Raw genomic sequence first — 14197 nt, 5'->3', positions numbered from 1 at the left:
TGAAACTATGGAAAGTGAAACCATGGATTAGAGTAGATTGGTATAATAGGTTCATACTTAATGAGTTAATTATTGAGGGTGAAAATCTTGTGATCAATAAAATTTGCTGAGGATTGAGATAGAACAAGGCTACGAGATGAATAATTGTACTTTTTTTAAAATGGAAAATATATAGTGGCTGAAAAGGAAGAATATGAACCCAGTTAGTGAATATGAAATATAACACTAATCAGATTCAGATATAGCTCATCTATAATCTAGAACTGTCCAAATTGTTTACTTGACTAATTCTCCGAGAGTAGGTTCAGGGTAGGGGCCATTATATTTCAATGATGTTAAGCATTTTCTCTGATTTGGTTAAGAAGGAAACTAGATATTGTAGTTCTCTGTGTAATAATGCATCGATATATAGTAGGATATGCATGAAAGAATTAGAGTCTGCTATTCACTGTTCTATGCCCAATCCCTGTCATAGTTGGCACTCTGTAAATACTGATTTAATAAATGCATATATGTGAATATTAACATCACTTACTCCTATTGTAGGACCATTTTCACAAAGACTCCAAGACATCACTATGTGGATCCTGATTATGCATATACTAATTATGAACTACTAGAAAAGAAAGGAAACGAAAACTATTACAATGACTATATAAGAAATATGCGCCTTGAGAAACAAGCACGGAGGTAAAGTTGACTTCCTCAAGCAATATGAAACACAGAGCCAGATATTTTTTTTACTTCTTAGTTTCTTTTTAGTGATTTAAATGACCTTTTCGTGTATAAAAGTAGTAAAACCTTGAACTACTTTACCTGCAATGACTTATTTTCTTACCTTTGATTTGGGAGTATCTTAAGTGGGTTTCCCCAGCAGCAGATCCTAAGACAGGGATGCCAGCCAGCACGTGTGATTTTTGGAGAGTGTTCTTTTAAGAGAAACCTATACAGTGTGAGAGAGGCAGGATAGGGCAAGGGAGGTCACTGAAAAATTATATGTTTCATATAAAGTTTACACTCAGCCGGACGCCTAGGATCTCTTGGACATAAATTGGCATACATAGTTGTTCCTGCCTTGACCGAAGGGGCTTGTCTTTTGTGCCTCTTATCAGTCGTTGACTGTGAGGTATTGCTGGGTGTGGTGGGGTAAGCATAACTTCTTTGAGGAGGTGTTTGAGAGTGGGTCTCCTCATCAGAAGGTAATTTTATGCAGATTAGTGCATCAGTCTGCATAAATGGATTGGAGTGGGCCAACCACAGCATATGCAATATGGGGAATATTTGGGATTACGGATGTATTTTTGAAAATACTTGGCCTCAATTTTTTATTGTTATGATTTCAACAGGGATGACGCTGAATTTGCAGAAACAGTGTTATATCAAGTGTCAGGTTTACAGTCGCCTTCACTCTCACTTGCAGAATTAAAAGATGAACCATGTTCATCATCAGAACACAAGCTCGAACCTTACCAACTGCTGTGCACCAGTGATATAGAATCCAAGGAAGCAGAGGCCTTAGCAAGAGAGGCACGTGCAATATTTACATTTGATTATGCCACGAAAATTCTTAAAATACCTTTTGCTAATATTGAACAATCGATTTTGAAATCATTTGATTTTTCACAGGTTCACGAAGGACTTAAACCATACCCATCCACACCTCAGGAAACACGTGATTGCACCTTAATGTTGACACCAAGGCAAATTCATCAAGTAATCATTGGTAAGAATTTACAAATACCTACGATGTCTTTGTTTTTTTAAACAGATTTATTCAAGTGTAATTTATATTCCATAAAATTTACCAGTTCAAGTATGCAAGTCAATGTAGTTTAGTAAATGTACAGAATTATGCAGTCATCATCACAACTCATTTTTAAAATGCCATCACCCTCATAACCATAGACAGTTACTTCATATTCCCACCCTCACCCCAGACATTAATCATCTTTCTATCTTTGTAGATTTGCCTGTTCTGAATATTTTGTATAAAAAGAATCATACAATATGTGTACTTTCTTACATTGATTCTTGTATTTAGTTGATGTGTTTGAGGTTCATCATGTGGTAGTGGGTATAAATTTTTTGTTCTTTTTTTATATCTAAGTAGTACATTTTGTTTATCCATTTAGCAGTTGATGGACACTGAGCTGTTTCCAGATTTAGGTTATTGTGAATAATACTGCTATAAGCATTCACCTATAATTCTTTGAATGAACACATTTTCATTTCTTTTGGTTAGATTCTAGGACTGGAATTGCTGGATTGTATGATAAATTTATGTTTAACTTTAAAGAAGCTGCCAAAAAATTACCCCAAATGACTGCACCAAGTTAGCCACACCAAGATTTTTTTTTTCCCTGAAGCTGGAAACGGGGAGAGACAGACAGACTCCCACATGCGCCCGACGGGGATCCACCCAGCATGCCCACCAGGGGGCAACGCTCTGCCCACCAGGGGGCGATGCTCTGCCCCTCTGGGGCGTTGCTCTGTTGCAACCAGAGCCACTCTAGCGCCTGGGGCAGAGGCCAAGGAGCCATCCCCAGCGCCCGGGACATCTTTGCTCCAATGGAGCCTTGGCTGCGGGAGGAGAAGAGAGAGACAGAGAGGAAGGAGAGGGGGAGGGGTGGAGAAGCAAATGGGCGCCTCTCCTGTGTGCCCTGGCCGGGAATCGAACCCGGGACTTTTGCATGCCAGGCCGACGCTCTACCACTGAGCCAACCGGCCAGGGCCTCCAACAAGATATTTTGACAACACCTTTAGTCATGAGTTAGGAAACGTGTGACAACTCCCCTTCAACCTTGCAGAGATGTTCCACTGTGTCCCTCTCTAGTCCATTTTCTTTCTTTTAAAATTGAATTTATTGAGTTACAGGTGCCCCCATTCTACAACATATCTTTATACACTGTATTGTGTGTTCAACCCCCCAAAGGCAAGTCTTTATCCAACACCATTTGTACTCCATAGCCTCCTCCACCTTCCCGCCCTTCCCCAGCAATTATCACACTGTTGTCTGTTTGCATGATCGATTGATTGCTTGTCCTTTTTTGATCAATTCCCTCATTCCCCTCACCCTCCCTTCCCCCGACAGCTATCAGCCTGCTGTCTATGTGTCTGTCTTTATTTTGCTTGTTAGTTTATTTTGTTTATTAGATTCCACATATGAGTGAAATCATATGGTAATTGTCTTTCTCTGACTGGCATATTTTACTTAGCATAATACTCTCCAGGTGCATCCATACCATTGCAAAAAGTAAAATTTTCTTTTTTTATGGCCATGTAGTATGCCTATTAAAGGATGATTATGGATAAAGAAATAATGACTATACTGGAATGAACAGTGAGGTCTCATTTCATTCTAGGCAGACTAAAGGTGGCCCTAAGATGTGGGCAGAGGATGACTAATTAATTTGGATGTGCTTATTCTAGGGAAAACCTAGCACAAAAACACCAAATACAAACTGTGATATTATCCAGATTAAAGGAGACGTCAAAAGAGGTACAAGGTTGGAGGCAAAGCAGTGGGGGGTGATTCAATTTACTGTGCTTCTGTTTTATGCCATGTATATAGATAGGCATTTTAGTCCCAGCAATTTACCTTTAACTATTGGGTGGTAAATACCCTGAATCTTCCAAATTGGTGACTAACTAGTGAAATGAATAGTTCTATACAAATGCAAAAGGAGCAGTTAGAAGACAGTGTCCAGTGCTTCTTCTACAACTCCAACGCCAGCTTCTCTCCCTTCTTTACCTGGTGTCTTGTGTATTTTTAATAATGGCCCTCTGGGGACAGGGCCCCTAAGTTTACAAGGGCAGCAACTTTGATGGTGGGAATATTGAATCATTTGGAGGAAGCATGTGTTGAAAATGCAGTTTATGAAATTGGCAGGGAGAAGTAGGAGAGGAAAATTTTTTCTTCTACCTTTCTGGGTTCTTCGGCTGGTCTAATAATTCAATTGACATAAGAGAGTAACAGGAGAAAAAAATTAATTTCATACATATGAGAGCATCATAAAATATGAGACCCAAGGAAAAGACAATTTGAGGCTTATATCCTGAACTAAGGAATAGGATGGGAGCCTGGAGCTTCAAAGGGGAGGAGGGTAATTCACAGGACAAGAACAGATATTTGCTCTCCTACACAGATATGTCATTTATATAAAAGCTATCTCTGGTAATAGCTCTTTCTCTACCAGGCCTGTAAGTTCTTCAAGGCAGTCAAGAGAGAGGTCTGGAGACTATTGGACCTTAAGCTTTCAACTCAAAATAATATGCATACCTTGGGGTGTGCCATATCTTGGGGTCACTTACTCTATTTCTCTTCAAGGGTTGCTCTCATTTTTTGTGCCTTAAATGTGCTTTTCTAGACTATGCATAGGATAGGGAGTGGTACTATCAAAGGACATTGTGATTAAAGAAAATTTGCTCTATATTTATAATATAAATTTATATGTATATATTTCTGTATATTTTTATGTTCATAGATATTTATATATTTTATACATGTATATATTTATATATTTATAATATAAATTGAAATGGTTTTCAAGAGGATACAGTAGAGCAGTGGTCCCCAACCCCTGGGCCGTGGACCGGCACCGGTCCGTGGGCCATCTGTTACCGGTCTGCAGAGAAAGAATAAATAACTTACATTATTTTCGTTTTATTTATATTTAAGTCTGAACGATGTTTTATTTTTAAAAAATGACCAGATTCCCTCTGTTACATCCGTCTAAGACTCACTCTTGACGCTTGTCTCGGTCATGTGATACATTTATCCATCCCACCCTAAAGGCCGGTCTGTGAAAATATTTTCTGACATTAAACTGTTCCGTGGCCCAAAAAAGCTTGGGGACCACTGCAGTAGAGCATTTGGAGATTACCTGAGTCAATAGTGAAAACTATGATAGGAGTCTGAGTGACATGGAAAGTCATATGAAGTATTGTTTGCTTCTTCAGCATTTGTCCATCATTTTGGTTTTAAGCTACCATTTATTGATGCATATTGTAAGCCAGTCATTGTGTTGAACAATTTACAAACAAAACCTTATTTAATCCTTTAAATTATATAAATAACTTATGAGGTAAATGCTTTTATTTTCAATTTAGAGGTGAGTAAAATAAAGCCCAGGTAGGTGAAACACCTTGATCAAATTGCTCAAATATTTAGTGCAGTGGTTCTCAAATTTTTGAAGTTGGGGCGCATTTAAAATCCTACAAATAATTATAGGCACACTATATAGAAATTTCTGAGAAATATGTTATAATACTTAAGTCAAATATTAAAGGAAAAATATATAAAGTCCTAGGGTGCTTTTATGGTAATTAAACAAAATAAATATGACAAAATTAAATTTATTCTGACATTCAAAAACATTTTTATGTTACATTTTTTGAGTTATACTTTTTAAAATTCATAAAAGAGAGGGGTTAAAAATTAAAAAAATGACAAAATAGTTCTGTTTTTATATATAAAGATACATTCTTAGTAAGATTTAATAAATTTACCAGGTCCCAGTGCAAATGTGTTAAGTTTTTTCATTCTTGTGTTTATGAGAAACATGAGCCTGATGAATCCTAGCAATTTCTGCAATCTTTGGGCGTATATTTATTTGAAAGGCAAACTCTCATTTCCTCATCAATACATTGAAGAATTCCTCTCTTTTTACTCTTGTGTTGAGTGCAGAAAACCCCCACCATACATATCATCTTAACTTTACACCAAACAAAGGATAGAAGAAACTTGCCTCCAGTCTTTCTGGGGAACATGGGGGTAGTGTAAACAATCCAGCACCACAGCTTAACAACCTAATCAGGCAAGTGAGGTGAGGGGTTGGGCAGACTGTCAGCTTACAGCTAATTCTCCACACCTCTGTCCCCCAAAACTCTCAAGTCCAAAAACCCTGTTGGTGTTTTGGTCCCCAACAGGCACATATTTCTCTGGAATACCATAGGGCAGGGGTCCCCAAACTTTTTACACAGGGGGCCAGTTCACTGTCCCTCAGACCATTGGAGGGCCACCACATACAGTGCTCCTCTCACTGACCACCAATAAAAGAGGTGCCCCTTCCGGAAGTGCGGTGGGTGGCCGGATAAATGGCCTCAGGGGGCCGCATGTGGCCCGCAGGCCGTAGTTTGGGGACGCCTGCCATAGGGCATACCTGGAAATCTAGGGCACATACTTTGAGAACCACTGGGTTAGTGTGAAGGAGTAGGTTTGAAATTAGTTGTTTTTAGTTATACTTTCTATCTAGATTTCCCTTTTCATTCTCTTTATTTATTTATTTATTTTTATTTTATTATTTATTTATTTATTTATTTTTTAAATAAATAAATTTTTATTTTAATGGGGTGACATCAATAAATCAGGGTACATATATTCAAAGAAAACATGTCCAGGTTATCTTGTCATTCAATTCTGTTGCATACCCATCACCCAAAGAGAGATTGTTTTTCGTCACCTTCTATCTAGTTTTCTTTGTACCCCACCCCTCCCCCTCCCCCTCTCCCTCCTTCCCTCCCCCCCATAACCACCACACTCTTGTCCATGTCTCTTAGTCTCGTTTTTATGTCCCACCTATGTATGGAATCCTACAGTTCTTGTTTTTTTCTGATTTACTTATTTCACTCTGTATAATGTTATCTTTTTATTGATATTTTTCTCTAGAGTATATCTCCCAGCTTTTTGCAAACTTCCTTTTTTTCTACCTTGTAGTATTATTAAGATATAATATAGATATGGTCAGAGATATGGACATAATATAGATTTTTGCATCTGTTTTCATAAAGTATATTAGTCTGCTTTTTTGCTTTGTTTGATTTTGTTTGTATGTCTTTGTTTTGGCATTAATGTTGGCCCCCTGAACTGAGTTGGAAAAGTTAGGAAGAGTCTACTCCTCTACTGTTTTCTAAAGAGATTGAGTACAGTATAATTATATGTTACATAGAATTCTTCAGAGAAACCATCTAAGTAAAGAAATTCTATTTTCAGATAAAGTAATTTCATATTCAATTTATATAATACTTGTAAGACTTCAAATAATTTACACCATTTTAGGAGAGTTTTGGTACTTTGGGGTTTTTTCCCCCCAGAATTGCTCTCCTTCATCAAATATGTCATTTTTTTTTTAAATATAGAGTGGGGCAAACAGGGACAAACAGGAAGAGAGAGAGATGATAAGCATCAATTATTTGTTGTGGCACCTTAGTTGTTCATTGATTGCTTTCTCATATGTGCCTTGACCAGAAGGCTCCAGCCAAGCCAGTGACCCTTGCTCAAGACAGCGACCTTGGGCTCAAGCCAGTGACCATGGGGTCATGGCTATGGTCCCCTGCTCAAGGCGGTGAGCCTACGCTCAAACTGGTTGAGCTCGTGCTCAAGCCGGCAGTCTCAGGGTTTTGAACCTGGATCCTTTGCATTCCTGGCTGATGCTCTATCCACTGCACTGCTACCTGGTCAGGCTAAGATGTCATATTTATATGCATAGGGTTATTTGTAGCATTCCCAAATTTTTCTTTTAGTGTCTGAGTCAGCAGCATCTGTAGTTATACAGAGTGTCTGTAAAGTCATGGTGCACTTTTGACCGGTCACCGGAAAGCAACAAAAGATGAAAGAAATGTGAAATCTGCACCAAATAAAAGGAAAACTCTCCCAGTTTCATACCTATTCAGGGCAGTTTGATGTGGGCTCACAGATTTTTTAGGGCTCCTTAGGTAGCTATCCCGTATATAGCCTCTAGCGACTCGTCACTGACTGATGGCCTACCAGAACGGGTTTCTCCACCAAACTGCCGGTTTCCTTCAACTGCTTATCCCACCAAGTAATGTTATTCCTATGTGTTGGCACTTCATTATAAACACACTGATATTCACTTTGCACTTTGGTGACAGATTCGAATTTAGTGAGCCACAGAACACACTGAACTGTCCTCTGTACCATCCACATCTTGACTGGCATGGCCGTGGGCTGCTCCGCTGTATACATGGTGTTATGTCATCATCTGTGCATGCGCACATGCTGCCACATCATCCTACAGAAACTGGGAGGATTTTCCTTTTATTTGGTGCAGATTTCATATTTCTATTGTCTTGTTGCTTTCCTGTGACTGGTCAAAAGTGCACCATGACTTTATGCACACACTGTATAAAAGAATGGACTGTTGACTTATGTGATACCACATGAATGAATCTCCAAGGAATTTGTTGAGTGAAACATCACAGAAAAACTGTAATGCTGTTTTATTCCACTCATATAAAACTTTAGAAAAGGCAGACTAATTTCCAGTGACATAAAAGAGGATGAGTGATTGTCTGGGAAGGGAGAATTCAGAGGTTGGTACAAGGGGGAGAATATAAAGGAGCACAAGGAAACTTTTTGTAGTGAGGGATGTTCCCTCTCTTCGTGATTTTTTCACAGGAGTAGACATGTCAACACTTATTTAATTCTATACTTGTAAGCATGTATAGTTTACTATATATCAGTTATAATTAACTTAAGTTGTTGAAAAAGCATAAGACAGTTATTTAAATTGTTATGATATAAAACCTTTAGGCATTTAAACAGGAAAACTTAAGCAATGATTTATGGTAAAATTAACCAGTTTTTGTAAATTCTGAATAAGTGGGCATCAATGTATTGATGAGTGGAGAGGGTGTTGGAATATGAAAATACATGTGCTAAGGTGAATTATAATGAGTGTTAATAATGTTCTATATAATCTGAATATAATTATATTGAATTTTAGCCAGTAAACTCTAATCATCAACTTATGGACATTTAGATAAATCTTGATTAAAAATGTCTGATATAGGCCTGAGCTGTGGTGGCACAGTGGATAAAGTGTCGACCTGGAACGCTGAGGTTGCTGGTTTGAAACTCTGGGCTTGCCTGGTCAGGGCACATATGGGAGTTGATGCTTCCTGCTCCTCCCCCTTCTCTCTCTCTCTCTCTCTCTCTCTCTCTCTCTCTCTCCTCTCTAAAAATTGAATAAAGTCTTAAAAAATTAAAAAAAGAATGTCGGATATTATAGTGAATATATTTCTGAGTATCATGTTTTTATAAATTAACTGATCAAAATATATTATGAAAACTTTAAAAAAATGAACATGTTGCCAACATTAAACTTAATAACTTTTCCTTTTTTTAGGTCCTGCCGTACTTAATTTTGGTGATATTTGTGTGAACTCCATAAACAATCGTCCTCTGCATGTTGTTAATATGCTATCTAGTCATGTTTTCATCAAGTTCGATGTTAATTTGAAAGAACTTAAGAAAACCAAACAATTGTCGTATGTAATTCCACCTTCATCGAGTGCTTATATTCCAATGATATTTCAGTCTCCCAACGCTGGAAAATTTTGGAAGTAGGATTTATTTTCAAATTACTATTTGCTAGAATCAAAGTGTCCTATTGTGTAATATGTTTTATTTGCCCCAATGATTGTAGTGTACATTCAGTTTGATCCCAAAACACAGAAACTACATATGTATCAATTTGTGAATTTATAGATTCTTATTTCAGTTATAGTTTATCTTTAATGATTACTTTAATGTTTTGTTTACTAGGAGTTCACTGTGGATGTTAGTCAATATTATATGCATTTTTACATGTACCTTTATTCTATAATTGCAAATAGTTATTATCAGTTAAATCTGGAAGCCTTTGTTGTTTTGCAGGTCGTTCACCTTTACAGTGAACAGTATACCTGGTGGACACATCTTAGTGGTGGCAGACGTATTGCCAGTGAGACTTGAGCTCTCTTCAAAAGAAGTAGTGTTAAAGCCACATGGCTTTTTCTTGAAAACATGCTTTAGGGATACAGTGACATTGTATAATCATCAGAATTATGTTGCTCGCTTTGAGTGGATACCAGCATACACAAAAAAAATAGGATTTTTCATTCGTCCAAATCAAGGTAATAGTTTATTCGATTTGTTTGATTTAGACATCATTTATTCACGTATTCAGGCATTAATCATTTATTGAGTATGTACTGTATAGGGGTGCTGAGAACATGCAAGTAAATCTGATATGGTCATCTGGAGATTTATTTTTACATACATAAAACATGCATAAATTTGACTTAAAAATACAGATCCTGTATGAGGGTTCTCTAGGCAGAGATTTTCAACCTTTTTTTTTTCATGGCACAAACACACACTAATTACTGAGGTCAGTGCCCCTGACTAAATACAACCATTTTCATCTCATGGCACAAATAAATTTGTTACTAAGGAAGAAGAGGTTAGGGCCCCCTTTTCTTTAGTAATTAGTTTATGAGTGCATGAGAAACAAAGGTTGAAAATCACTGCTCTAGAGAAATGGGTACAATAGGAAATATCTCTCTATATTTATATACTTCTAACACATGTATGTATCTGTGTGTGTATATATGTATGTGTGTATGAGAGGAAGAGATTAAAGAATTGGCTTATATGATTATATAAACTGGCAAGTTTGAAATCTTTAGGGCAAGCCTTTAGACTGGTGACTCTGGGAAGAATTGATGTGGCAATCTTCAATCCAAAGGGATCTCAGTCTTTTCTTTTAAGACTTTCAGTTTATTGGATGAGGCCTTCCCACATTTGTAAGGTAATCTGCTGTACTCAGTCTGTTGACTTAAATGTTAATCATATCTAAAAAAATACCTGCACAGCAACATCTGGACTGATGCTTGCCCAAACAACTAAGCACCATAGCTTGACCAGGTGACAAAGTTAACCATCACAGATACAGGTGAACTTGGTATTTTTTTTTGTTTAGTTTTAGTTTCATGATGATATGATTCAGAATGAGTTACATTTTGTTACATTGTGAATTATTTTAGAAGGATGCACAAATTCCTTATAGTCAATACTTAATACAGGTAATGAAGTCTGATTAACAAAATTAAGAACTTAAAACTGTCATTTAAATAAGAAAATTTGTTAATTAAAATTTTTTAATTTATTTTATTTTTGTGGCAGATACAGAGAGAGAGAGAGTTAGAGAGAGGGACAGACAGATAGGAAGGGAGAGAGATGAGAAACATCAATTCTTCGTTGCTGCTCCTTAGTTGTTCATTGATTGATTTCTCATATGTGCCTTGACCGTGGGGCTACAGCAGACCGAGTGACCCCTTGCTCCAGCCAGTGACCTTGGGCTCAAGTTGGTGAGCCTTGCTCAAACCAGATAAGCCTGCGCTCAAGCTGGCGACCTTGGGGTCTCGAACCGGGATCCTCCACGTCCCAGTCCGACGTTCTATCCACTGCGCCACCGCCTGGTCAGGCTGAAAATTTGTTAATTAATAGAAAATAATCTCAGACTTAACATTTTAGATGGTCCCTTGTATTCGTTAACTATCCTCTTAACCTTGCTTCTGTCATTTTCTGGAATTTTTAATTCTGCCTAATGTGCCTGTTACAAAACTAATCCCTGGTAACTGCTAAACTGTCACTTACCTAGTAGCGTATCAGATTTTGCAAACATAATTGTGATGTGCTGTGAGGATCACATGAGGACACAAGCTAGCATTTAAAGAAATAAAATGGCAAGTTAGAAGCAGAGCGATGAATATGGTATCTTCGTTTTATTTACATGTCATGACTTTCTAGCTAGATGGAAAGGTCTGCATCCTTATATCTACAGTGAGTCACGTGGTGTTTTATAATCAGCTGAAGTCCAATTCTGCAAGAGGAATTTAAAACTTTGGAGTCAGACCTGATTTTAAAACTATCCATACCTTTTCACTGCCTTTGTGATCTTGGGAGAGTACTCTATAAGCACTAGGTTCTTTATGTTTAAAATGAAGAGACTACTATATCTCATAAAGATTAAATATATGAAAACTCCTATAGAGTAGGTGCCAAATAGATAGATAGCTACTTTCTTAGGAAAATTTGTTAATTGTGTTTGGACTGTCTTTTTTCCCTCAAAGTATCCTCAGGGTAATAACAACCTCTCATGGTTCCTGCCATTCATCCTCAAACCTTGCTCCCTGCTTCCTTCTCTGTCTCTTTTCTTCCTCGCCTCTTTTCCATTCCTCTTTTCTCTCCTTCCTTCTTTATCTCTAATTTAGGAATAGCCTTCATTTGTGATCTAAATAGATTACCAGATCACAGAGGAATTCTAGTTTGTAGAAATCTTGGCTTAGGTGTATATTCCTGTCAGTATCAGTTATTTCCAAATCACAACTTTTATATAACTCTACCAGCGTTTGTAACAGGGAGTGTTGTAAACAAACTTAAGTGTTAATTTAAATTTACTTAATTTTAATGTAGACATAAGCAGAGATGTTTACAAACTTAACAAGCGGAAGAGTAAGACTGTTCCTTCGCTGGAGTTAGAGATCATTGACACAGCCATATTTCATCTTTTGTGAACCTGGGGTGATTTAGCACAATCCAGATTATTGATTAAACAGTTGAAGTATACTTCCATTATTATTTAGCAGACTCATTTGACTAAGTTCTTTTTTGTTGTTGTTGTTGTTATTAATACTGATGATATTGAGTCCTGTCCCAATCTAGGGAAAAGCTGAGTGAACAATCAGAAGAAAGAAAAACTATTTATGCCCATTTCAGTGGTTCTAGGTAAATCTCCAGGTTTATTTTTTGTGGCTGTTGTTTCTGGAACAGGTATCAAACAGTGCTAGTTATATTAACTGCATCCCTGCTACAGGTTCTGATTTAGCATGTGACATAGAGCTGGGGGCATCTGAAAGGCACAGCACACTGCACTGTTCCATGTTTCTCCATCCTAACCAGGGTTGAAATGGCTGGGCTGCCATGGAAATGCAGTGATGATGCTGAATTTGTCAAGATAGATGTGGAATTACAATATTACAAAGTAGAACACCAGTTATGCTTCTCACGATCTTTAGAACTTATTTTTACAGGGAGATTTTAGTGTTTATTTTCTCTAGGCTGCTCATAACATCTGTTAGAAATTTTTAAGTCAAAGCACAAAAATCACAATGACATTTAATTCCAAATACAGTGTTCATATGAGTAATCACATTAGTCTTCAAGTATTTTTTATCTTTTTAGAACACAAATGATACAGTACTTAAACCCATTTTAGATAGCACTGAAGAAACTATACATAATTTACATACATAGATTTTTCTTGTGTCATTTTTTGATGCTCAGAATAAATATAATTTCTTAATTTTGTTTTTGCTTGTTTTTATAAAGAAAGAATTTTTAGCAAGGTATTTTTCTTAGATCATTTTTTTCTATGGGTTTTGCATCTCAGATAATACATTTAATCATATCTTTCTATGTGTTTTTGTAAAGTAAAATGAATAGTTCTAAATTAAATTCTATGTTCTGATTGCCCTTTCTTCCTGAGGGTGATGTAGTTTGGGTTGTGTTTGGTTAGTGGATATTGTAAGGGAAGAATGTAAGAGCTGATTGATGGTTTTTAAGTTGGCTTCTAATACAATGTTTTTATTAGGTATTCATGTTTCTGCTTGTTTTGTTTTCATTTTTACTGTCTTTAACCTTACTGAACCTTTGAGTCCACTCAGTCTTCAAACTTGTCTTGAGATTGGTTCATTATCTTCTTCAATCCTCTCCCTCCTTGGCCATGTGTAATACCTGCCCTGCCAATCCCACCCTTGCTCAGTCTGGATACCCAATTTATTTCTCCTGTTCCTTTTTCAAGTGTCTTTGTATGTAGTGTTGAATCTTCTACATCTCCGTTACTCCCCTCACATTTTTTACCAGACACACTCTCTTCCCCCAGCTTTGTCCTCCTTCAAATTTCTTGTTTGTCCATTAGTTACCATTCAAATACCATCTCCTTAAATGAGATTTTCTCTACTTTCTTGGGTTGAGACTCCCTTTCCCTTCTTTTCAGCTCCCACTCTGTATTTCTTTAATATTACCCAGAACTGTTTGTTTATATACATCTCCTATTGTGGTAGATGTTGCTAAGCCCATACTTGGTATCCATTCCCCTTTCTAGCAGGACCTTCATTTTGTTTGGGGAACCAGAAATCTCTTTTCCCAAGCATCTTGCCAATGAGATATGGACAGAAATTTCCTCTATTTCTACTACCCCCCTTCTTTGTGCCAGTCACTGTTTGAAGTATTTCTGCATATCTTAGCTTACTTAATCCCCTTCAACGATTCTCTGCGTTAGATACAATTGTTATTCCCATTTTATATATGAGAAAACTGTGTTACAGAGGTTAAGTAAATTGTCCAGGGTCT

General features: G+C 37.1%; 1 protein-coding gene across 1 annotated transcript in view; it reads left to right on the top strand.

The window, feature by feature from the left end:
- The window catches only part of CFAP47 (cilia and flagella associated protein 47), a 374219-nt gene that overhangs the window by 49674 nt on the left and 310348 nt on the right, over nt 1–14197 (top strand). The window contains exons 11-15 of the mRNA XM_066250539.1: nt 547–690; nt 1314–1527; nt 1627–1723; nt 9147–9363; nt 9677–9915. Coding sequence (XP_066106636.1) covers nt 547–690; nt 1314–1527; nt 1627–1723; nt 9147–9363; nt 9677–9915 — 911 coding nt within the window. The remainder of the gene's footprint in view (nt 1–546; nt 691–1313; nt 1528–1626; nt 1724–9146; nt 9364–9676; nt 9916–14197) is intronic.

Source organism: Saccopteryx bilineata, chromosome X, assembly GCF_036850765.1.
Source record: "Saccopteryx bilineata isolate mSacBil1 chromosome X, mSacBil1_pri_phased_curated, whole genome shotgun sequence".
NCBI classification, from domain to species: Eukaryota; Metazoa; Chordata; class Mammalia; order Chiroptera; family Emballonuridae; genus Saccopteryx; species Saccopteryx bilineata.
The sequence above is the reverse complement of the archived record's forward strand: the minus strand, read 5'-3'. Positions and strand labels throughout refer to the sequence as shown.